The sequence below is a fragment of the Lepidochelys kempii genome, chromosome 2 (genome assembly GCF_965140265.1).
Source record: "Lepidochelys kempii isolate rLepKem1 chromosome 2, rLepKem1.hap2, whole genome shotgun sequence".
Taxonomy (NCBI): domain Eukaryota; kingdom Metazoa; phylum Chordata; order Testudines; family Cheloniidae; genus Lepidochelys; species Lepidochelys kempii.
This window is the reverse complement of record NC_133257.1, coordinates 117,100,707-117,126,993: the sequence shown is the minus strand read 5'-3', so window position 1 is coordinate 117,126,993 and position 26,287 is coordinate 117,100,707. Positions and strand designations below refer to the sequence as shown.

Here is a 26,287-nt window from a genome sequence, read left to right as displayed (position 1 = left end):
GCTACCCTTGATACTTGTAAACATAGTGCTAGCCCTCTGTTTAAAAATGATGTCCTGGAATAAACCTGGCATGTATAAAACAATGGTGGACAAACTTTGCCTCACACGGCCAATACTAGCAACATGAGAGGACCCTGAGGGCTACGATTAATTCACACATACCTTAATAGAAGTATGCATGAATTTAAATATGTTCCCCTTTGAGGTGTTTTACAATAAATTTACATAAACTTCACTTGCTGTAAACCTCTCTCCTCTTGTTTGTCCCCCTTCCCCTTTTTAAATTTCTCTGTTTTGTTAATAAAATTACTTGTTAACTTCTGATGGATATTATTTGATTGTTTATATAAAGGGATATTTTGTGTAAAAAATAATAATAATAATAATAATCTTCATGTTCTGAAAAAGGTTAGTTTACACTGGAAAAGAAGAAAGTTTTGCCATAAAATTTGCTATCTCTTGAGGGGGGAGAAGTGAAATTTGTTTTCTTTTTCTGCAGAAACATAAGGCTTGTTTGATATTTGGGTTTTCTAATTCAAATACTAGGTCAGTTACATTATTTTGTGGCTATCTTGTAGGTCTGGTGTGAAACGAATCTACGAAGATGCATCAGTGAATTTCATCGGTTTATTTGCGAGACATGTAACAAGGCATTCCCCATGCATTCGGCACTCAAACTGCACACAGAAACCCATATGGTTGATCAGGGAAAAGAAAAGCACAAACCGCAGATGAAGACCCCAGCTGGTGAGAATCCAGACCAGAAAGTCTACATGGCGTCCTTGGGCCTACAGCACACCAAAGACATCAAGCCTGTCAAACAGGAGGAGGTTATGCAAGATGAGGTCCAAGAAATGCAGCTTAGAACACTGAAGAGTAACCTACCTCAGGAACCTGGCAGCACTAGCCTGCTGAACATGTCTGCTCTGGAAGCTGCTTCCATGGGAGGTTCTTTTTCGGTCCTTCCACCTACAAAAGAGAACATGAAGCTCCTATCGCTGCAGCCTTTCCAGAAGGGCTTTATCATTCAGCCCGACAGCAGTATTGTGGTCAAACCCATCTCCAGCGAGTCTGCTATCGAACTGGCTGACATTCAGCAGATCTTGAAGATGGCTTCTTCAGCTCCTCCTCAGATAAGTCTTCCGCCGCTTTCTAAGGCACCTGCTGTCCCCGTACAGTCTATTTTCAAGCATATGCCTCCACTGAAGCCAAAGCCCTTGGTGGCTCCTCGAACAGTTGTAGCGACCTCTACGCCACCTCCACTGATCAGTGCACAGCAGGCCTCGCCTGGGTGCGTCAGTCCAAGCCTTCCCCCGCCATCACTGAGGCTGATCAAAAACTCCGTGGAGTCCGCTTCCAGGGCTCACCTTACACAGTCCAAATCAGGAAACCAATCCAGTCCTTCTTCACAGTTATTCCCTCAGCCCAAGACAGAGCCACTGAGTCAGCACGAAATGAAAACCCAGCTGGAACAAGATAGTATCATAGAAGCCCTGTTGCCTTTGAGTATGGAAGCCAAGATCAAGCAAGAGGTCACAGAAGGGGACCTCAAGGCCATCATTGCGGGGGCCGCAAACAAGAAAGCGCCAGCAATGAGGAAAGTCTTGTACCCGTGTCGCTTCTGCGACCAGGTGTTTGCCTTCTCTGGTGTCTTGAGGGCTCACATTCGCTCTCACTTGGGCATCTCCCCTTACCAGTGCAACATCTGCGAATACATTGCAGCTGACAAGGCAGCACTGATTCGGCACCTGCGGACGCACAGTGGAGAGAGGCCGTACATCTGTAAAATTTGCCACTACCCTTTCACAGTGAAAGCCAACTGTGAGAGGCACCTGCGCAAAAAGCACCTCAAAGTGACCAGGAAGGACATAGAAAAGAACATTGAGTATGTCACCAGCAATGCGGCGGAGATGGTGGATGCTTTCTGCTCCCCTGACACAGTGTGCAAATTCTGCGGTGAGGACCTCAAGCATTATCGCGCCCTGCGCATACACATGAGGACTCACAGCGGCTGCCAGAAGAAGAAGCCGTTTGAGTGCAAAGAGTGCGGAACTGCCTTCTCAGCCAAGCGAAACTGCATTCACCATATCCTCAAGCAACACTTACACGTGCAAGAGAGGGAGATAGAGAACTACATCCTGGTAGTGGACTGCAGTCCTCAGGAGAACCAGCAAGACCCTCCACTACTGGAGGACAGCACTTACATGGACCACAAGTCCATCACGTCTTTCCTGGAATCGCAGAATGGCTTTTTGCGGGGGGCACCTTCTCATGTTCCAATCAAACTTGAACCTGCAAATAATTTCCCGATGGACTTTGACGAGCCTTTAGACTTCTCGCAAAAGAACAAAAACTTAAGCACAGTGCAAGTAAAGCAGGAGAACCTGTTTGGCACCTCTTCCTTGTCTCACTATGACTGTTCCATGGAGCCCATAGACCTGTCGATTCCCAAAGCCCTCAAGAAGGATAAAGATGAAGTCCAGAGTGAAGCCAAGAAACAAGACCAAGTTTCTGGGAATAGCGACAAGCTCTATAACTGTCAGCAGTGCCCTCTGGCCTTCAGTGCCAATGGTAACGTGGAGAAAAATGGAGCCCTCAAACATTCCCACCCATCGAAGGGTCCCTTGCATTTGACTGTCCCAATCATTTCCCCAGCTCTTCTCGGCAACCCTGGCTTGCTGCGACCCTTGAGGCCTAAACCACCACCTCTTTTGCCAAAGCCTCCGGTAACTAAAGAGCTGCCACCTCTGGCTTCCATTGCCCAGATCATTTCATCTGTGTCTTCTGCTCCTGCTTTGCTGAAAACAGAGGTAACAGACTCCAGTCCCAAGGCAGCCAGCAGCTCCGCTGGTTCTGATAAATCAGGGAACTCCAAACCAAAAGCGACAATCACGATGGCTATCCAGAAAGATTCCAGCCTTCCCAGTGACCTTACTCAGAAGTCATACAATCCAAATGTTACAGAGAAGTCTCCTGTTGCTGATGCTGGATTGGCTAAGAAAAGAGGTAGGAAGAAAGGAACAAAAAACAAGCCTAAAGCGAGCAGCGGTGTGGACCTGGAGTCAAGCGGGGAGTTTGCTAGCATAGAGAAGATGCTAGCTACCACAGACACTAATAAATTTAGTCCATTTCTGCAGTCCACTGATGATTTCAAAGAGGAAGCTGACAGAAATGGAACAAGTGAAGATGAGAGAGAAACTGCCGATGATAAGCTGCTGAGAGGAAAGAGGAATGCTTACTCAAACTGCCTGCAAAAAATCACCTGTCCTTATTGTCCCCGAGTCTTTCCTTGGGCGAGTTCCCTGCAGCGCCACATGCTCACTCACACAGGTAAGAGAGCCTCATGCTGTAATGGCTAGGTTGTAGTCACTGAGCTTATTTTACCCTAAAAGAGACACTCTAACTTCTTGGGAGACTCAGCACGCCATGTTAGCTGGAGGGAGGGGAGGGAAGGGTATCATTCATTCATTCTTCTCCCCCTGTTTATAGTCTGAATAGTTTTGCTCTTTGTTTTGTGACTTCTCAACCATTCCCATTATTTTGGGGTATGAAAACACAACATTCTACTATGGTGTTTCTCAATAATATTGTAACTCGCCTAACTTCTGTAAGCATGGACATTGAGGGGTAAATTTTGCTCTCCTCTGTGAAGTGCAACTCTGGCACAAATCAGGTTATGTCTACGCTGTGAGCTCGGGGTGTGATTCTGTGTGCACATACTCGCATTAGCTCGAGCATAAATAGCCGTATATTCGTGGGAGTAGCAGCAGAGGAAGAGTTGAGCCACGTACATACCCAGGCAGTTTGTCCTCGGCACAGCTCAGTTGTGTCTCTGCTAGCTCAATGAGAGTTAGTGTGAGTATGTGTACACAAGCCAGGGAATCACGCCCCTAGTTCACAGTGTAGTTGTAAGCCTCAGTTGACATCAGTGGAGTTCCTCTGTTGTGCTTAGGAAGAGAATTTGCCCTCTAGTTTTCAATCGTTCTAACTTTATTCTGAAGATGAGTTTATGCATCGAACAGTTGTGTTTGTTGATTATTTGTTTGGGTGCCTTTCTTCATTAGCGGCTTGTCAGCTTTAGTAAATATATAAGGACATTTTAAAACTGAGAGCAAATAAATGTAAAACTCTATAACAGAACAAGATCGTAGGAACCTCCATGCTGGATCAAAGAAATGGTCCCTCTAGTTTAGTATTGGTTGCTCATGGTGGTTAGTACCCCGCGCTTCCGAGGAAGATACAAGAAACATCACAATGATCAGCTGTGTAATAACCTGCACCACAGGGGATGTTTCTTCCTAACTCCAGACATGTAGGAGGCTGGCTTATGCCCTGAAGCAAGACTTACTGTATATTCCTTGGAACTTTTTCTCAATATTGTGTTGCTGCGTAAATAACATTAAACTTTTATATTTGAAGGGCATTATGAGGAGACTGATCTGTTTGTTTTTCACTTTAAAACAAATAAATAATGCTGTAGTGAATGCTGCATTGCTTTTTACTTTCCCTTTTCAACTAGCATTGCAGCAGAGCAATGGGTAGACTCTCATCCTGTGTACAGAGAGAAGCAAAGCTGTAGTCTTGGACCTCTAGTCTCTCTTTCATTTTATTTAAAGAGGAGAAATAGCAGTTTAAGCTCTCAGCATTTGCTTTTATGTTGAGGAAATCCTGACATCAAGAAGAATAAGAGTAACAGGCATTTGTAAGCAATGTTCTCTCCTGTGGGAATTCTCTATATTAACCAGGTAGGGTTGATTCATAAAGGAGTTTACTGCTTGTAAAGACTGTAGGGAAGTTAACCTCCATTTTGAAAAGAATACAAAATATAATAGCTTACTGTGTCTCTAATGAAGAGAGAAAACGGAAGAGCTGGAAAAAGTTAGTTAAGCAATTTAAAGGGACTCTGACCCATAGAGCAGTCCCTGTTACAGACCACTTTGGGTGACATGAGCATGTAACTTGCAGAACACCCATTCAACAGTAAAGCTATTATTTTCTGCCTTGTACAGAACAGATTGCTTTCTCTCGCTAAATACACAGCTTGTTTTCAGTGGTAAGGGGCGTTTGAGGTCTCTCTTAATCATCATCTAAATCAGTGCTACTCAAAGTGGTGGTCCACGGACCGGTGCCGGTCCGCAAGCCATCGGCTGCTGGTCTGCGCGCACATTGGGAAAAAAAAAAATGCCGGTCCCCCACGTCAGATAGCTTGAGAAGCACTGTTCTAAATCACCACCCTCTAAAGCAGGAAATGCATCCAGTGTGTGAGGCAGAAGACTGTGTGTCTTCTCTTGGAGTTTGCTCTGCTTACAGCTGTCAATGACTAGCAACCAAAGTACCTGCCCTGGTCAGACACCTAGTGTAGACAGAGGAAACCACAATAAACCATGATGTGCACTGGTGGAACTTACCTTAACTCCAAGCTGGGGATGAGCTCCATCAGTTCATATAGCAGCTTTGCTTGTCTACCCTAGGGACTTGCACCAGTACAGCTAATTTGTGGCTGGCCACTGAGAGCGTAAAGTGGTGCAGCTCCCCAGCATAGGCAAAGAACATAAGAACAGCCAGACTGGGTCAGACCAATGGTCCATCTAGCCCAGTATCCTCCTTCTTGCTGAGCGGCCACTCTGCTGATGGCATCACTTACAGTGATTGTTACTATCTATTCAGATTCATCCTGGTACGCTCTGTCCTTGTCTACACGGAGTTTTTTAACAGTGACGCTGGTGTAGTGCTGGCACACACCCTTTGTGTCAATGTGGTTTGCCTATGTAAACTATGACTAGTGCACTAGTGCAGTTTAGCCTGGGTCACGGTAGCACGCTAACCCTATACTCAGGGTTTTGCACCAGTGCAACAAAATTGACGGGTGAAAACTCTAGTGTAGACAAGGCCTCGGAGACTAAACCAAATGACTGAAGAGGAGTGCGATATGAAGGCCCGTGAAGTACTGGTCAGGAAAGCAGACGTGAATAACAAAAACAAGCTATAAATATTTTGAAATATTAATGGGACCCTCTGTCGTAGGTGTGACCACATAGAAAAAATTGTTGGGAGCCAGGTATAGTAGATACAATATTGCTGGGTGCCAGAGAGGTAGGTATGATAGTAAAAGCTGTGCAATGGGAATTTTTGAGGGGGACAGCTTCAGGTTAGTAGAAGGTTTGGGAAAAGATTGTTTCCCCAAACCCCTTTTGCAGATCAGAACTCCTTAATGTGTTGGGTAGCTCAGGTTAAACTTCAGAGCAAGTCAAAAAACATTCAGTCTATTTAGCCTTCTTGTAATGAAAACTATGAATATTTTATTCAGTTAGCTATGCGTTTCCTGACTTGGGACAGTGGTGGAGGAGACACTTAAAGGTTTTGGCCTCAACAGATCTGAAGGAGTTAGGGGGAAATCTTGGAACTGTATTCTCACTTGCAAGGCCTACAGTCCTGGCTTTTGCCACTCACCACATCCATGTCCTCAAATCTTCCTATATTTCTGTAATAAGCTGTTGTGAAACAAATAATAGAGATTGATTTAGTAGGGGAAGTGGTGAATAACCTCTCCCCATCTGTTGTTAATCTGTGTTGTTCCATTGTTTAAATTATCCAGTTAGCTTAGCAAATGAGTATCCTAATGAGGAAAAGCTCCACCATTTCAAGCATTAAATTGGGCTTCACGTGCCAACATTAAGCAAGTGTGTTATACAAATGTGAAAAAGTTAAAATATATGTCTCTTATGCTCGTTAATAGTGGGGGTATTTCTTCCAAGGAGGATCAGAATATGTTTTTCATTTTTAAAAGGTGGTTCCCTTCTGCCCCCTCTATTTTAAAAAAAATAACTAAACACAGTCTGTGCTTCTTGCCATCCCATCCCATGCATGCTGGCCCCTTCCTCTTTGATACTGCCGGAGCACCATCACATCTTCATTGCTGGTGCCTTGCCCCATCATTAAGTTCCCCATCTGTCATCCTCTCCCACATTTTTTGCTCCATCCCTCGCACTACCAAGTCCCATATAGCTTCCTGCCACTTCCTCATCTCCACCTCAGTATGTCCCTGTGACTCCAGGAACTTTTCTCCGGAAGTATTTGACCTGTAAATGAAATACCATTGGTTTGTATTGTGATGCACAGCATGTAGTTGGGCATCAGTGCATCAGGTATACTCTGATTTGGAAGAGCACAGAAGTGGTACCTGCACGCTTGTATCACTGTGTCTGAGTACACCTGAACCCTTGTCCTTTTAATATCTATCTATCTATCTATCTATCTATCTATCTATCTATCTATCTATCTATCTTCATTCTTCTTTGCTTGACTGTATTTGATTTTTCTCAAGTTGTCCTCTCCCTTCACTTTATTTTTCCAACCCTCATCCCTCTGCTTTTCTCCCTGTCTTCCTCCTCTGTGTTCCAATACTAAAGTGAAACAAACAAGAGGGTACTTCACAGATGATTAATTTCACTTTGTTCCTTGCATGTGGGGCAGTGCATGGTTAAAAAAAAAAATCTGGTGTATTTGGACCCCTGAGTCTACAGCAGGTTAATCTTATATATTTTAAATCAGTGGTGTGCTCATTAAAAACCTTCCTGAGTGATTCTTTAACGGATGCTGTCAGGTCAAATTTGGCCTAAGGCGTAGGTTTTTAAAAATGAGCTTTTGGTATTAACATTTTAACACTGAGATGTTGCTAAGACTTACTGGTGGAAGCATTTTTTTAAACAAATAAACTTTGACTTGCAAACCTTGCAAAATAACCACTAGACTCTGAAATGAAATCAACTATAAATAAAATGAGACTGACAAGTCTGTTTTTATTGTCCATGCTGAGAAATACGTAAAGGCACAAATAAGGAAAAGTAACTAGGTTTTAAAAATTCTGTTTTAATAACCTAATCTGAAAAAAAAAAAAAAACTAATTTTGAATTGATATCTTCACTGTAACACTTTTTCATAGTAATTATGTCCTTCCCCCTTATGGTGACAGTGGGAAAAAAAAATCAATTTTGAAAATACCATGAGTTGATTCTGTTTAAGAAAAGTTAAGAAATTCTCTTAAGTTATGCTGTAATTGTTTTGAAATCCTTTTTTTGTGTATTAAATAGATGCTACTGAAGATTCCCTAAAAATTGCCTGACCCAGACAGTAGTTCTTTTGCATTGCTTTCTGAGTTCTACAATGAGTCGTCTTACATCAGTGTGTAAGCTTCAGGCCAAGCAATGATGTCTTTATGGAAAAAGTAAATAATTAAAACTCAAAGCTCAGTCCTAATCAGTTTAACTAAAAAAAGTTAATGTACCTACTTGCATGAGGTATCCTATCACAAGAACAATTTGTTATTTAAAGCCTGGGAAAAAGCCTTGAGGCCAAAACATTGTCTCTTCATGTAATTTGCTACCTGACTTAAAATAAAATGGGGGGGGGGAGGTTTGGAGAAACTTCTGAGAAGTTTGCCACATCCTGAGTCTATTTGAAATAGTACTTTTGAGTTCATTGGGGAAAAAATCCTCATCATTATTAGTGGGATTACCCAGGATTTCCTGCATTTTCTTATGCAAAACTTTTTTCAATTAGAAAAAAGAGAGGGAGAGAGAGAGAGAGTTGTCCAGTTTTTAAGTTCTTATTTTGAGGAGTCCAAAGTGTGTGGCCCTTCTGAGACCTAACTGTGTTTCTTTAATCTATTAGTTTAAGTTTGATGTTGGCAAAATACATGGGCGTATGTAGGGGAAGTACATTTTGCACAACAAGCAGGATTTGTAGGTAGGACTTGAGACCTCAGTCTAATGTGTGTGTTTGTGTGAAGGTCAGAAGAACAAAAAGTTTAGGTTGTATCTGCTTTAAATGTATTAGACTGTTTTATACAAAGATGGCTGTGTGAAAGCTTTTCATGTTAGAAATGGCCAGGAGATTCTGATCTGAGAAGCTGGTTCTGAGTTATAAATAATTATTTTCAAACTAACCCTCCTACTGCATACATGCAGAGAAACATTGAAAAGCACAGAGCTAACGTGCAGCAAACTGCAAAAGGGCCTCCACTTTGAAGTTCTGTTTTATATTTGGATTATGGAAAGAAGCCAAGTACATGTGGAGACAAAGATGGTATAAATATTTCAAGTCTTAATTTTACAGCCAACATAATTAGCAGGCCAGCCAAGAAGCGAGCAACTTATCAGCCTATAGACAGTGGTACCATGCCACTTGCAGAATGCTGAATTTACACTGAGAAAATCAAGAAAGGGGAAGAAGCAGAACTCATCAGAGAGAGCCATGTGACTACCACCGTTCAGTTGTGAGATACAGGGTTGTTTAAGTGACACATGATTCCCTAATTCAGATTCAGATGCTAATTAGCACAGAACCCAACTCATGCAAGATTAAAATGAGGGAAGTGACCATATTATCTGCACTGTATGAAGGAGATGAAGCTACCCTTTGGTTTCTTACAGTAACTGATTTCCTTTCATACACACCCCTCGTCTCCACCTCTTCCTTCTTCAGCAAGGTATCTTTTAGGGCCATTTTTGTGATTCCATTGCATGGCATTTGTTTTTGCTTTGGCTTTTTTAAAGCTTTCTATACCCAGTTCAATTTTGCTGTTCTAGCTTTTTATATTTACTCCTTTTGTTATTCTCATTCCAAACATGCAGAGAGATGATCATTGCTGTTTACACAGGGCCTGATGTAGCTTCTGTTGAAGTCAATGGAAAAACGTCCCCAGTGATTTCAGAGGAAAGTTGCATCAGGCCCATAACACAACAGGCCTGATGCAACACACACAGGGAAAAGATCCTTCTATTAAGAAGCTTACAACTAGTATGTTGTAGTAGTTTTCCTGGGACACCAAGGAGGTGAGAGTGAACTTCATCCACCCAGGCAGGATAGGATGGAATTTTAGTTGTAGGGGAAATATAATCGTCACATTAATCACATGTGGTCTCAAACCAACAAGAAACCAGAGAGGCTCTTATTACACATTAGAAAGATAGATAAATATTTTTTTTTTCCCGATTCAGGTCAGAAGCCCTTCCCCTGTCAAAAATGTGATGTCTTCTTTTCTACCAAATCTAACTGTGAACGCCACCTCTTGCGCAAACATGGAGTTGCCAACTGCTCTCTGAGAAGAAACGGGCTTATCCCCCAGTCTAAAGAAAGTGATGCTGGATCTCATGATAGCACAGGTAGTTCTTTCAGGTTGTTCAGAATAACAAGACAAGTTGTGTTAATTTGTTTGGAGACTGTAGAGAAATGAAGCAAATTCATTGCTGCATGACACAAGGCTTTAGTTAGTTTTCAAAGGGCGGAGCAGTGTTTGTTCAGAAAGGGCAAGCTGATAGGAACAAGGGTAGTGGCAATTATTCAGTAGTTTTTCTGTGTTGACTACATAGGAGAGACCAAACTTAGAGGGAAGCCAAGCAGATGGCTGTGTGAGTCTGTTGCCTGAAAATTATTTAATATGCCTCTGGTTGTAGTTTGCACGGGCGAACCTTCATTGAGAAGTACATACACACTTCGAAGAAACCTTCTATGTCAGGAATCTTTTGAGTAGGTTTCATAAAAGTTGTGTTCTAGCAATGAATTTAAAAGCAGCAGGAGGGATGTGGTTTTGATTAGCCTGTTAATGAAAGTTACAAATCAACCCCATTATACTGAACCCTGATTTAACCAACAGTCAGTTACATCAGGGTGCACCATACCTTCCTTCCATTATTCTGAATTCCCATTTATATGAGGATTTCCAATATCCATGAATTCTTTGATAGATGGCGTTGTACTGTAATGAAGAGAAGAGGGAAGAATCTGCAGGACACTAATTCTGTGCATGCACAGTGGCACAGAATTCCCCCAAGATTAGTGTTGGGGAATGCAGTTACAATACAGTTCCTCCCACACAGCGTAGTCTTGCAGCGAAGACGGGACCAAATTGTCTTTTAATCATATTCCCAAATCATTGTACAGCCTTGGACTTGCAATCTCCTTTCGTTGTCCAAGGTATGTAAAGTGCATAAATGATTAACGCAAATTATATTTTTAAAATACTTTCCATTTCAGTGATATTACCTGGGAGACAGGGATGTTTTAATTCTTCTTCTGGCTCTTAAAAAAGGTGGGTAAATAGTGTAGTCCGGCTAACATGGAAGAAGTTTGCAAGGGCTGTGATTTTAAAGGTTGTAAAGAAGATGGCTGTCATTAGTCAGTGATTATCAGCACCAATGTCACTGGAAAAGGGAAGGAGGGGATGTTTGGATGAGAGTTAGACACAACCACAAGCTAAATCAAAGAGGAAAGCTTTAAGGTGAGATGTAAAGACAGGAAATGCAATTTGAGAGGTCATGTAATATGAAACAAGTGTACAGGAGTTCTCAAAAACCAGGGTGTCATTTATGAATAGGATTCAGAGATAGATAGAGAATCTGTGAAAGTGAGAGAGGATGTGTATGTTCCCACTTCTTAGGTGAGAGAGTAGCTTGTACGCAGCATTCTGAAATGAAGGGAAGCCATAGAGTATAAACGAAGAGGATTGTAATAGTACAGAATAGAAGAGACAAAGTCAGACTTCAGGAGATGAGGGGAGACTTGGTATAAATAAATGTGAAGCCCTAGACCCAGGGAGAGGAAATAACCAGAAACAAAATGTGGGGGGACACAATAAAATATCCATATCTAACATATGAAAGCAGCTTTATTTTACTGTTTCTTGTGACTAAACACTATGCTCTAATTGATGCAGGGAAGGCATGGAATTGGGACTGGGAGTTAGGTAAGAGAGGGCCTCTCTATTCTGTAATACAGAAAGACAGACAAATATGTTCAGAAGGTGGTCCACAGTATGAGAAAGTTGAGAACTACTTCCAGAAGTAACTAGGCAAATATTTACAAATAAGTATATTTAGTATGTTTAGCAGAATCCATCATTGCTTAGAAATCTCCATCTCTGTGATCCATCCGTACGTCTCTCAGGCCCTGTCTACACTAGAGAATTATGATGTTGCAACAACTGTTGCAGCCCCCAGTACATGTCAAATAGATCATTGTTACTTTCTAGCAGGACAGAGGGCTTGAAATTGCAGTCTCTGTGGCCAGCAGGACTCGCATGCATAGCAACTTCAGGTTCCAGATCATAGTTCATGACAAAAGAAGAGCTGCTTAGCACTAGAGTGCATGACAAAGACAAGACCCATGAAGTTTTAAAGCAAGTGCTGTTGCTTAGTAGAGAATCTTGTATAGAAGATATATAATGATAGTTTGTATTAAGCCAGTGGAGTATAAAAACACTTTCCTGATTAAACAGTGGAATTCATCTTAAAACAGCTGGGAAATTCTTTAGGATTTCTGGTGTATTCAAATACTTATTTCTACTTCTTGGACAAATTAGCAGACTGAGTCTTAAACAGTTTCACTCATGTCAGTCAATAGGACTGTTCACATGAGTAATGACTATTCACTTGAAGAAGGTATTGCAGGATCAGAACCTGTATCAGAAGATAAGCAATATCATGGCATCTGGTTTTTCACCAGTTACTGTATTTAATAACTGTTTTGGGGGGGGGGGGGGGATTGGTGATTTTCCCACATTTATTTCAAGTTGATGGAATTTATTTATTTTAAATAAATTGCACTTGTCCTTTTATGCTTTTCCCTTTAGTTGGAAGGGTTTTAGGAGTATGACTGAAATCCTCAAACATCAACTAGCTGTTTTTAATGTGTATTAGTCTCATTAAAGGTGACTGGATTTAATAGGGGTATCAGTAATATATATTTTGAGTGAATATGAAGAAGAAGAAAAAAACACTTTAGAGCTTTGATATCATAAGCCTCTTGTGATTGGGCAGGTGTTCCCTACTTTGGTGGTGGAACTAGGAAAAGCTGTACCTTGTGTGTATTTAAAACATAAAAAAAACTTACTAAATGGTTCCACCTAGTGGAAGCTGTTCAGATAGTGAAAGAAAATGTGCCATCTTACACACATGAAAGGCGGTGTTCCTTGGGATATCCTAGAAGTTAAGCACCGTGCTGGTGGTGAATGTAGATGGATGCTCTAATATTCTATTTTATTCTATCTTCTCCTTCTGGCAGTGTCAGTTGTTCCTACAGCATTATTTCTAGTGGTTTGCCTACCCCAGTTTTTAATTGTCTTTATGTGACGGGGTTCCTACAGCTTCCTTGGAGACTATTAGACCACTTTCTGATAATAACTACTAATATTAAGGTTACAAAACGTTTTTTCCACTATAACCCCTAGTTTTCATACAATAATAACGCTTCTTCCTGAGCCCCTTCATAACAGAAACTGTTCCTAAAAATATGTGCTGATCCAGATGCAGCCAAAAGTATCACTCCCAACACACACACACACACACACACACACACACACACACACACACACACACACACACACACACACACACACACAGATTTTAATGTATTCCTAGCTTGTATCTGAATTTTGTATCTGAATCTGAAAGGACACCTTAATATGGCGCCTAGCTTTTGAAATGGAAAGCTCTCACAGCTAGACTAGCTATTTCCAGCTCACAAGGTCTTCCCTGCCTTTCACAACTCCTGATTGGCTCTAAGCCCCTCTCTACACACCATTTCTTGACTCCACACACGTAGGGTCACATGCTCAAATTCAATCTGTAATCCACCCACCCTTTTCCTGCATTGAAGAGAATGACAAAGGTGGGTGCATGGTCCCCTGTCCCAAGAGAAATAGGGTAAAGTTTGGTTGTTTTGTTTTTTTAAAAACAAAACAGATATTCCTACTTTTGCACAGCATTTCTAGGTTGCTATAGATCCTCCCCGCCCCATCCCCCTCCATTCCTCTGCACTCCTAACCCCAGTCTCCTCATGCTCTCCATTGTTCTGCCTCCCCTCACTCCATCTCCTGCTTCCCACATTCCTCTTGAGTTCTCATAATTTCCATTCCTGTTCCCTAACACATGCCTGCTGCCCTCACTGCCCCATTCTTGGCACTTCCACATTCTTCTTTTCCCTGCCAGGCCCTCATGAGTGACTAAGGGGTCAGCATCTTCACAGAGACCAGCCTGGCTTCAACCCATTGGTAACAGTGGGAGATAGGATCCCTGTTGCTGAGGGTCAACCTGTGGCTTCAGTCCCATTGACAGTAATAGAATATGGCAGCCATTTTGCGATGGTTCGTCATATTTCAAGATCATTGTGACTTGCCTTTACCTCCCTGGGCTAGTACTGGTCTTTGGGGTGGATACAGAGTTTCCTCGCCCCACCCCCTCATTCCCTACATAGTTTTGCTTAGTGATTAACTAGAGCCTGTAGTCAAGACCCTGTCCTGCTCCTCGCTTTTGCCTCGACCTTTGCCTGTCACATAATTAGTGTAGTTAGGTCTTTTCTATTGAGAAGGCAATGGAGGCCCTCCAGGCACTGCGAAACAGGCTGTGTTAAAGAAAAGAAAAAGGCCAAAGATTTGTCTGTTATGTGCCATGACCCTTGCTACTTTGGAAACTGAGAATCCAATTGCCCTTTCAGTACCATATTTTCAAAACTAGGCATTTCAATTAGTTTAACAAAATGTGTGGCTAACAATAGATGCAGCCACCAGGGCCTTGTCTACATTATGGCTTCCACTAATCTCACCCCAGTTCAACTGAACAGCTGTTAGAACCAGTGGGAAACGGTTTTTTTGGTAAACTTTCCCAATGTGGATGTAGCCTGATAATGAGATTCCAGTTCTGCTCCCCTGCCAAAAACTCCACCACAAAACCAGGAGGCTGCTAGCTTTAATATTACAATATCCAGAAGCATTTTCTGTGAATACCAATTCTAATATATAGGAGAGATTTTGTTAGTATGAGTAGGAGAGCAGTACTAATTTTAGAGTTATGCCATAGCATTTCTATTTGATTTCTCAAATGACTATAGATGTCCGACTCTTTTGTTCACAACTCTTTCTTGTCACTTCCCTTGAAAATCCACTAGATATAAACTGTGTGCTAATATTACCCAAAAAGGGCAAAATATGAATGCAAATTTGTAAGGAACTTCCAGGTGATCTTTGTTTTTTAGAGTCATCTCCCTCCCCAAAATCCCTTATCTGCCAATTTATGGTTAAGTTCTGTGTTTTCACAGGTTGGAATATGAATTCTAGTGAAAACTTTATTGGTCCTTTGTATATTTAACTACCTTTGTAAACCAATCTATTCTGATTTAACAAGTGAGATTGCCTCTTGCTGACAGATCAGGGATGGTATAGATAATGCTTAGTCCTGCCTCAGTGAAGGGGACTGGACTAACCTTTTGAGGTCCCTTCCAGTCCTACATTTCTGTGATTCTGTGGTCCTTCCTACCCCCCCACCAAAATGTATCAGGATTACGCTGTATTAATTGGGTATACACAATTAATGGAAGTTCTGCTTAGCCACAATGTTTCTTTACTTTCTGTTTCTTATCACTGTGAAGGTGTTGTATTACAAAAACCTATTCCAAACTATCAGGAGCATTATAACTATCTTACTATCATCTCTGGTTGCTCTCTTTATATGAAAGAAGCTTATAATAAAAAAATCTAGGCAGTTCTGAGACAAGCTCCATGTGCTGTGTATGTGTCAGCCAGAAAATAATTTTTAAATTTTATCAGCATTTTTAAATCTCTGTAGTTACTAAGAAGCTATTAGACTTGCAGGTAAACACTAAATCCACTGTTAGTTATGCTGTGTTTTGGCTGCTAGTACATATAGCATGTTAGAGGTCTTTTCAAAATATTAGATCTGTGATAAATATAAAAGATGATGCTGTTCACTTGATGAATGCTAACATCTAGGCCTATATTCATGTTGCAAACAATTGACTAAAGCAAGGAGAGTCACAGCTTTTGGTAATGTGATTTGCCTAGCTTGTGTCCTGAAATCTTAACTAAAAAGAGGCACAATAGCTGCAATTACGTCCCATGTATCGGTCTCAACTTTGGCATCCAAATCTGGTCTGGATTATTTTGCATTTACATATTCACCCTTTATAAAGAATTCAGAAGCTCTCTATCTCCATTTTTCTTTAAAGAAATGAGGGACTATAACGCAAACTGTGTTTTAAGCAATGTTAAGAATGTGACACAAGTTGATAAAAGCAGGGAGCCCTACAGTAGTTGAGGCTGATAACTCATCCTATGTCTGGTTGTTGCAGGGGTCACAAAACAGTGGATGATGTCGCCCATAGCTGCATTTTTGTCTTCATTTGGTGTAGTACCATTTTAATAAATGTGTTCACTATAGAGAACTGAATCCTATACTGGCACAAACTTCCGTGATTTCTGTATGTCGGATGTATATCAATATGACCTATATCTGTGTCTACCCAAATTCGGAATGTAACAATCTTTAACACTTAATTATGCTAATTAATTATATTTGTTTTTATTTTGCAAAGGGGCTCTATAGAAACCACACCTTAAACAGACAGATTAAGTAGTCTCTGAGAATGCATAAAAACTCTCCTGTTTTATAAATAAAAAATAATTGCAGATCTTTGGTATGCATTTATCATAGTATTGCACTTACCTCCCCTTCTTTGGTATCTGAGCATTACTATTTGTTCTCTGTAGTAAGAGTGATTATACTGTGGCTTAATGAAACTGAGACCCAAGAACCCAGTACCTGTATGTTGGAGAAGAAAGTATGTTGTTACAGACTCCTAATGGCCTCATTTTGGGTGTCTGTTATGTTCTCTTCTCAGCTGTACATTTACTGGCCTTGGCGGTAAATAAATTGAATGAATTAGAAGTGATGCTAGTAAGTCTGTGATGCCTTGACAGGATACATAGTTAATTCTGCGTTGATGGAGGATGTCTGACTGACGGAAATTTCCCTCTTTTCCTACAGACAGTCAGTCAGATCTGGAGACTCTAGGTGGGGTGCTGGATCTGACCTCCTGCGAGAGAGAGCAGCCAGAGGAAGAAACGGAGCTACCGGAAAACAAATGCAGTCCCAAACAGGAGCAAAAGGCTGACTCGCCCCAAGGAGAAGAGGATGTACAAGATAAAGCAGATGAGTATGAAGACGGACCAGAGGAAGACTCTGTAAGTAACAAAAGCCTTGACCTCAATTTTGCCAGCAAGCTGATGGACTTTAAGCTGGCAGAGAGTGACCAGAGTGCAGGTAACTGCTCTCAGACTGAAAAGAAACATGCCTGTGATGTTTGTGGGAAAACCTTCAAATTTGCTGGCACTCTTGGACGGCACAAAAAGGCCCATGCTCGCGAGGACAGAAAGGACGAAAAGAGCAGTGAGGATGAAAGCAAGTGTGTTCAGGATGAAGCTGGAGCTCCCCCAAAGCAAGACTCCACTCTTGATCAGGAAGAGCCCCCAATGGACTTACAGGTGCTAGAATCTTCTGTGGACTGTGAGGCAACAGGAAAGGAGAACGAAGAGTGTGAAAGCATCTCTGAGGGAGAGAGCACAGAGAGAAAGTCCTGTGAGAAGAGTGATGATGACAAAAAACCAAAGACTAATGGGGCAAAGAGTACCACAAAGGCAGACAAGAGGAAGAAAGTCTGTACTGTGTGCAACAAGCGGTTTTGGTCTCTACAGGACTTGACACGACACATGAGATCCCATACAGGTAAGTGGAGAACATGAGACAGTATTGCAGGGAGGAGCTTGCTGCTTATGGTCAGCATCCTGTGAGCTCTTCAGCCAGTTGGACCTCAGCATGAGCAGGGACTTCTAATTTCTGCTGCACAATGAAACTGTGTTATGAAGCGAGTTTAAGTTTCTGTGGCAACATAAAATGAATTGGAGAGGAATGGGGAGGGAATGGTAAACATGCAAAATCCTTTACATCTGCAGAAAGCTCAGTGGAAATACATGTTAATTATATATTTATCTACCTGGGGGAGGTGCGTATTTGGCTTATGTTTTTTCAAAATTATTTTTCGACTTACGTGGTGCAGAATTTGGAGGTGAGGAGAGAGCGGGGAAACTATTGCAATAGCTCCCTGCCCCCTCCTCTGTGGCTCTGCACCTCTCTTATATTTTATTGCACATTGAAGTATAATGACACTATAAAGGGAATACATCAGAGGATGGGAGTCGGTTTATCATACGATTCTAGAGACCCAACATCTCCATGCCTCCGTGAATCTGTTTGCTCACACTCCTCGATGCGTTTAACTGAGTGAGAGGCAACGCCATGATCAGCTTCCACTCTTTCTCTGAACCTGAACAGAGCGGATGAAATACATTTAGTACAATGCCCTCCAGTGATTTCGTTGTGCAGTTAGCTGTCATGGAATAAATGGGGTTCTGCTTATGCAATAGGATATTGTTCAACATTGCATTACGAGGGAGGATTAGATGACTCTGTCATTTTGATTAGTAAAATCGTAGTCATCCACATGTAGAATGGCTGAGCAATAACTATGACCCCAAAGAATTGTGAATCATTCACACCGCTCCAAATGTGTAGAATTCAGGTGTGCTTAATTTCACTTATCAGTAAGCTGAAGTGACATCAGGAAAAGGGATTTCCTTTGTGTGCTGTTTTTTGGCGTAGCTTTTCATTGTCACATATTTTCTGATTAAGCTTGGGTATGTCATATTTAAATTTTAATAAAAGGTGAAGCTTCACTTAAGTAACTACACGAAGACACCTTTAAAAAGCGTGTGGGTCCAATTTTTTACCTACCTGAGTAAATAAAGAATGTATTAACTTCTCAGATGCAAAACTGATTTCTGATTGAAGTCTTTAAAAAAAAATAAAACCAAATCTCCATTAGTGTGACTTTTTCCAAAGTGCTGAGCACCCACAAATCCTAGAAGTCAGTGAAAGATCATCACCTTTGAAAATCGGGCTACAAGTCTGAAGGATAAGTGTTGCAGTGAGTTTAGTTTTCACTGCTAGACATGTGGGTTGTGTCACAAGGCAACACATTTTGTCTCATAGTTTGGTCTCATTCTTGTATTTATTTGTCTCCATTGCAAAATCACTACAACATATGATACATCTGTGTTCAAGAAAGCCTTTGGGGAGGGATTCTGAAGTCTAACTTAGCATTTTCTGATGAGCCAAATGGTGCTTTTGTGCTTTCTGAGGGTGCGCTCCTCAACAATCCATGTGTCAGATGCTTTTAATATTTTAATTGTTCCTGAAGTCTTGGCACTGGAGTCTTTCTCCTCATCTCCCCCCCCCCCCCCGGCTTTCTTTAGGTTTTTAACTTTTTCTGTAGTAGTCTTGAATAACTACCTTGAGCAGTACGTGATTTTTTCCTTCAAACGTAATACATTTAACTAGCTTCATTGCTAGTTGTTTCTAAAAAATTGTTTTTGTGACCCAATCCACATTTTCCCCCAACTGGGGACTCTCAATCACTTACATTGACTTTTTTTCCTCTTGCTCGTTCAAATTTATATGTGGCAAAAATCTATGAGATACTTTCTCTTTCTTGAAAGGTTTTCTTTTTAAAGAAGACCTCTCAATAAACAAAAAAGAGGGCTAGGATCAGCATAGCAAGAATATTTTGGGTTAAGACTGAGGTGCATTGGCAGGGCTATGTGGGGAAATTTTGTACAATGCCTGCCTGAAGAATAAAAATAAGATACATGGAAGAGCCATTCCCTCATCTCTAGTCCATTTCTCTTCCAATGCAGGGTGGTCCCTACAGTTTATTTTCTAGTATATTATTGTACAACTTACACTAAATCTGGCTCAATCCATTGCTGTGGGCTCTTCAAATTTATGAGCTAACTCTACGCACTCATATTTTTTAAAAGATCAAGAAGCTATCATATTAGTGGAATCATACCAAACTTGCATAGTTTATTTTCCTTTCTGTTGATCATGGATGCAGGATATGAAGTGCACCAAAGGGCTTGTGCAGCATTAAACAGGACCTGATTCTGAGTTACAGTATCTGTACAGCACTCTGCCAGGTTTTTGTGAAAAAATTTTTGGAAAAAAAAAAGGGGGGGGGGAAAACAACCTTAATTTTTTTTCCTGGTTCCTAACCAGAACTTTTTGAGAGTAAAGTTACTCTCTGCCTCAGAAACCACTTATAAGCTTAGGCACGTTGCAGCTTGGTCTGTATTTGCATAGTGAATCACTATGGGACTCTTATTTTACTTAACAAGAGATGGAGTTTTGCTATATCCGAACTCATTTGTAAGCAGGTTCCATTCTAGTTGGTTTAACAATTTGTATGTAAAATGTTCACCCTTCTATCAGCGACTGAGGAAGAAACGTTTTCTCACATGCTGCTTGGCTTGTTTTTTAAATACTGGTTGCCCAGAAAAATTGGGCCCATCGTCCTCATTCCTTCTATGATCCCCATCCCCTGTGTGCCCAGGCTAGTCCTTACTCTTTTGTGGTAATTTCCATCCTTTTCAGGGGGAAAGAAAGTTGTGCAGTCTGTTTATCCTGCAAAGGAGACTGCTGCCTCGATGCCATTGGCTCAGTTTCACAAACATCTTTGAGTTTCAAAAGACTTTTCTGAACTTCTGGCAGAAAAAGTTGCTCACTTAAGGGCATGGAATTTTAACAGACATGAATTATAGATTCTGAATACAGCATGTCACATTACTAACCCATCTACCCAAATTATGACATAGTCCCTTTAAAAAATACATGTTTCAGCAGATGCCTTTACAGTCCCCAGAGGTTTATGTGATAGCTAAATGTTTAACAATGAATAACGGTATAAGCTGGATGTACTCTCTCGCTACCAGATCCTGCTGACCTTGGGCAAGATTGAAGAATTCTCTAAGACCATTATCTTGTGTTTCAGTAGGGTAGTTGCAGGTAAATTCACTATTAAATAGGCAATTGGGTACACAGGTGGACATACGGTTCAGTATAGTTGTAGTTTTACAGCCAGATTTTGAAACCAGGATTTTAGGTACAGAGTTATTAAATATCAGTTGTTACCAAAGTAGCAAGTCAAGCATTTATTTGTATATGACTTCAATAAAGCCAACACCTGCAAATGTTGGTGCCTAACATTACACACCAAAAAAAAAGCAGCCTGATTATCAGAGGTGCTGTTTACGCAGAAGCTCAGTACCTTTCTGAATCAGGACTCTTTTCTTTAGGAACTTAACTGTTGGCCTTCATACTCAAGTAGCAGGTAGTCATCCAAGTCACGTGAAAGGGAATCCTACAGTAAATGTTGGGACTAAACATTGTTGGGACTAGCCCTGGTGACCCCATTAAAAGGGAGTTGTGACCCACTTTGGGGTCCCAACCCACAGTTCATAGAATCATAGACTTTAAGGTCAGAAGGGACCATTATGATTCTCTAGTCTAACCTCCTGCACAGCGTTGGTCTAGAGCAGTTTTATGTGTTGTACTGTCCTGAAAAGAGAGAGGGAACTGTATTTATAATCTTAGTTACATTTTGGCCTTAATTCTGTCCTAGGAGAGAGACCGTACAAATGTCAGACCTGTGAACGGACCTTCACTCTGAAACACAGCCTGGTTCGTCATCAGCGCATACACCAGAAGGTCAAGAATGCTAGGAACCATGAGAAGGAGAGTGACAAAGAGGAGACCCAGTCTAGGTGTGAAGAAGACAGTGAAAATGAGTCTATCCACAGTGGTACTAACCCCATCTCAGAAAACGAGTGTGACTCAGTTGCAGGCCTTGGTAACCATTCATCTGTCTCTAGAAACCGAAAAGAAAGTCTGGCCAATGGAGCGAAGGATTCCCTTTGCAGAGAGGAGAAAACCCCTGGACGAACAGCCAGTACTTGCCTTGCAGAGTCCAACAAGAATGCACAGAAACAGATCACAAAAGATCAGGAATCTCGGGGTAACTGTGATCACGAGAGTCCATCAGGTTTCATTCAGGACTTGCTGGAGATGCACAACAAAAAATCTCCCATGAATCACATTCTTGCCTCTGCAGATAGTGCACCTCAGCTTTTGGGAGTTGAGTGAATTTCTTACTATGAAATTGGACCCATCCCAGCACACAAACTAAAACCAGCAGAGCAAGGTTTTTGGAATATATTTTGTAAGAGTGACCTTCAGCTGAGGGATAGTATGGCAGACTGGATTCAGTGCCATATGCCTTTCAGTATAATAATGCAAGAGACTACAGTACATACTGATTTGAGTGCCTTACTACTTTATTAGATCTTTTGGTATCATAGGTTTTTTCAAAAAAAAAATTGATTTTTTTGTAATATTTTAATGAATTATTTGGAGAGGACCTTTTTCATTTAAGCATTAATGTTACCCTCTGTATTGGTGTGTGTGTGAGCTTGTTCTTGTATATCTGTTATAGTCGCTGTGTTTGTTCTCTGAGCTGGAAATGGGGGCAGTGGGGTGGGGAAGCCCTTGGATACTACGGCCAATAACTGGAAGAAAATTACATGAATTTCAGATGAGATCGCCAGAGGACACATGTACGAGATGCTGATTTTTCTCAGTATAGACGTTCTTGCATTTGCCATACGATGGAGCATTAATCCAGTTCCAGGTATTAATGACGTGGTGGTTGAAGGTGTTCAAAGTTGGTTAAAGCCAAAACCAGGAAAGACAAAGAGCTTTCAACCTCATAACTTGTTTCCACTTTTCAGCATTAGAAATGGTAATCTAGTTACCATTTAAAGACATTCTTTCTGGCCACTGTGGACTGAGTACACAGAGAAGAGTTACATAGCAACTTAACCTATGGAAATTATGCACCCGCTGTTATATATGTTTGATTTGCTTCAATATATTATTATTATTATTATTATTATTTTATTATTATTTTATAAATTCATCAGTTTGCTAGTCTCTGCAGTCAGCAGAAACGAATGGGCAATATTTGCCCAAGGAGATCTACAGTGCAGCTTGGATCCCCTGTTTAAGCTTTCACCAACTCCCCTCTCATGTTGCAGCTCTTCTACTGTACTTAAATGGAACCCTTCCTCTGACTGGAGAATCAAATGGAGGCCAGCAAGTAATCACCACAAATGTACAGGGGAACATCTCACTAGTGATAGCGTGCCTGCATGGGTGTGTGTGGGGAGGGCCATGAAAAGACTCCCCTTCCCACCTTGAGTGCATGAGGAAGGCACTGCAAATTGCTTCGTTCCGATCACATGACATTTGTTACTAATGAGCAAAGTTATTTAGTCTTCCAGTTGAAAGAGCATGAAAGAAATGCGAGCCTTACCGTGATCTTGCTACCGTCTTTTTCTAAAGCAAGAAAATACTACTGGTAATAAAACTACAAATATAAAACATGTTAAAAATAAATAAAATAAATTTAAAAAAAAAAATCTTTCTTCCTGAGGTTTTGGGGTTGATGCTTGAAGACTAGTGTGTGTTTCTAAATTTCATAATGATAGTTTAACCGCTTTAATGCTGGGGGTTGGGATTTCTCCACAGGCCTCCTGTTGCCTACAACAGGAGATGTTCCCAACCACCAGCATTTATTGGGTTAAGCAAAATGTATCCTACTGTAGCTGTGCATTTTTAGGTATGCTCAGCATTCTGTTGTTCTTGTTGTCCTTCAGTCATGATCTCTGGGACAGACAGAGCCATAGTATTGCCGGAGTCTCACTGTGCACTTCCACCACTTCAGCTCCCTCACCCATACTGTGATCCTCCCTTCCCTTCCCATGCAAAATCACATGTCCTATGTTCATTAGACTTGGAAGAAGGGGGCCTTAAATCCCTCTCCCTCTCTCTCTCTCTCTCTCTCTCTATATATATATATATATTTCAACAAATTTCTGGAGACTGAAATCCAACTCCCCAGAATTCAAAGGAAGAAAAATGTTCTCAAGTGATGATCTCGCATATAAAATAAGAAAAAAAATGGTTGAGGTATATGTGATTTTTTTTTTTAAATTAGGGATGTATGAACCAGTTTTGAAATAAGTTACTCCAAACTAATAAAAAATCAGAACCAATGATTCCTTTAAAACTTTACCAGGTGTGTTCTACTTAGTTTAAACCAGTTCACACATCCCTTAATTTTTTTATTACTATTATAATTATAATTATTATTATATTATTTTGGGTATTTTTGGTTTTTTTTGTTTGTTGTTTATTTTTAATTTTGGGGTTTTTTTTGCAGCTCTCCACACTAAACTGCGCAATATTGTGGGGGAGAAGCCATTACTAAACTATATGCTGCAGAATAATGTAGCAAGTAATCAATTCCCAGCAGCCTGCCGGGACATCTGCTAGCAATAATCACTATTGATTTAAAGCTTTATTTAGCCTTTATCTATATCCTAGTAGATTATAAGGTCTTGCCACATTTTATTGACATTTTTATTAGTTGAGTTTGACTGAGAAAACTTTTGTTGTTGTTTTTTCCCCCAATATTAAACTGTGAAATTTATAACATGTTTAAACTATGGGTGAATCTTAGGCTTAGTTTGCATGTTCAGCTAATTTGTCTCTCTTTTTTTTTTGTTTGTTTGAATCCTTTTATTTTTCCTTTCTCAGGGCTTTTACAAAAAAAAATGGATCTTCTGAAATTCTTTTGTCAGAGTTGCAATGGACTTAACAATGAAATAATTCAATCACTACATTAAGCACTTGACTGTGAAAGCGCAAAAAGAAAAAGAGAACTTATGTTTGTGACTATTCTCAAGTGGCTTTTCGGAGCTATGTGACAGTCTGATTCCATTTTCAGAATGATTCATAATCTTCTCTCCCCTTCTCTGTGTGTGTGTGTGTCTCTCTCTCTCCCTCTCTCTATTCAAGAAGGAAATTTAATCTTAGTGATTTCAGCCCATGCAGGAAACAATAATAAATGTGTAGAATTCATATTTTTTCTAAAGGGAACTTAAACTGCTGCTACAAGTTGTGTACAAGACTGGTTTATGCCACATGAACAGAGAATCACACATTGTTTTGGTACTTCTATTCCTCTCTTTATTCAGTTGTACAGTACTTCCAAATTCAAATTGAAAGTAAACCTGTTCTGTATCAAACCATCTAAGCAATAAAATGTTATATTTAAAAATTATAGGTTGCAAAATGGACACGGCTCTTCTTGTGGGTTTGTTGTAACTTGCTTTTAAGCCTATCTGTGAAGGATTATACACAAACCAGAGTCTGAGTTTACGTGTAGGGATGGTCTTATGGTTCTCCTTTATTGTTGGGCTGTGTTTGAACTAGAGATGGTCAAAAGATTTTGAACATTTTGTTCTGTATTCCAACCAGTTTGGGGAAATCACAGCTTTTGAAAATGGTGGGGTTTTTTTGGGGGGGGGGGGATTTTGGCTAAAATATTAATTAAAAGTTGGGGGGGGGGATTTTTATGCTAGTTTGCTTGAGCTGGCTTTAGTTTGAACTTCTCTTTCCACCTTTAGACTGCAGCTTCATGATCACATAAGTAAATGGCTTTGTCAGGGGTTGGTGCTGTTCTTAAAAATAATAATAGTATTCTTTATAAATTAAATAGGTGTTCAGTGGCAACTACCATCACAGTTGAATTTTCCACAGAGAATTTTGTGGAGCTGTGAAATCTTCAGGATGTAACAGACAGCTATGTGCAAGTACCTGAGAATGATGCTTTATTTTAGCTTGTCAGTTAAATATGGCCTTCCAACTTGCACTTTGTCTGCCTCCGTATAGAATGCCTTTCACAGGGTTGTGACGACCATCCGGGTTGAGCTCAAGATTCTAGAGCTCAAGGAAATGTAAGGAGTTTTCATATCTGCTTCTTTTTAAATCCCCTCCCTGTGGATGATGGTTCCTGCCTTCTAAACCTGTAAAGTCATGTGTAAGGGAGTCTGTGCTGCTGTGATTTACACCTTTTTGTAGCCTCATATTTAAAACATACCAAATTAAGCTCCCCAGAAACCCCTTTGCTGACGTGTAACTTACACTCCCTTCCATTCCATTTTAATTTGCTCTTGCGACTGCCATGATTTTTTTTTCTGTCCTGGTTCTGCAACAGTTTAGGAGAGAAACCCAATAATACTACTGGGCAATACAGCTACCTACCAAAACCACATTACTTTGCTCTTGCTAGTCCCCCCATTGCCACAGTGACACTTGGTTTCTGAAGACCATTTGTAGGGCTGTCAGCTGGTTGGCAGATGTGTGGGGGAAGTGCCAAGAAATTTGGAGCAATTGGTGTTACCTTTATGTGCCAAAAATGCTACCTCTGTGTTCCCTCAGATGTGCATTAAACATTAAGTTTTACACAGATTATTTTGATTCTGTTGACATATGTTTTAAGCAAAACTCCCACAGCGTGGGCAACAGAGCCATCCTGTTTTGGGAAAAACCATGGGGTTTCGGCTTCATTTTTGAGTGCCAACTACATTTATTGTTTTTCCAAGCATTGGGCTTGGGGAAAAGACTGATAGTTTCCCATTCAC

The 26,287-nt window shown here is 40.7% G+C and overlaps 1 protein-coding gene across 16 annotated transcripts in view; it reads left to right on the top strand.

The window, feature by feature from the left end:
• The window catches only part of RREB1 (ras responsive element binding protein 1), a 140,604-nt gene extending 117,918 nt beyond the window's left edge, over positions 1-22,686 (top strand). For 14 of the 16 annotated variants that reach the window (XM_073332104.1, XM_073332105.1, XM_073332118.1 and 11 more), the window contains 4 exons: positions 579-3,330; positions 9,999-10,163; positions 16,836-17,573; positions 21,364-22,686. In XM_073332104.1, coding sequence (XP_073188205.1) covers positions 579-3,330; positions 9,999-10,163; positions 16,836-17,573; positions 21,364-21,884 — 4,176 coding nt within the window. In that variant the 3' untranslated portion in view covers positions 21,885-22,686. Of the gene's footprint in view, positions 1-578; positions 3,331-9,998; positions 10,164-16,835; positions 17,574-20,674; positions 21,344-21,363 lie in introns of those variants that run through there. The other 2 variants (XM_073332119.1, XM_073332106.1) reach the window with 2 other exon arrangements.
• Positions 22,687-26,287: the final 3,601 nt, after the last annotated feature.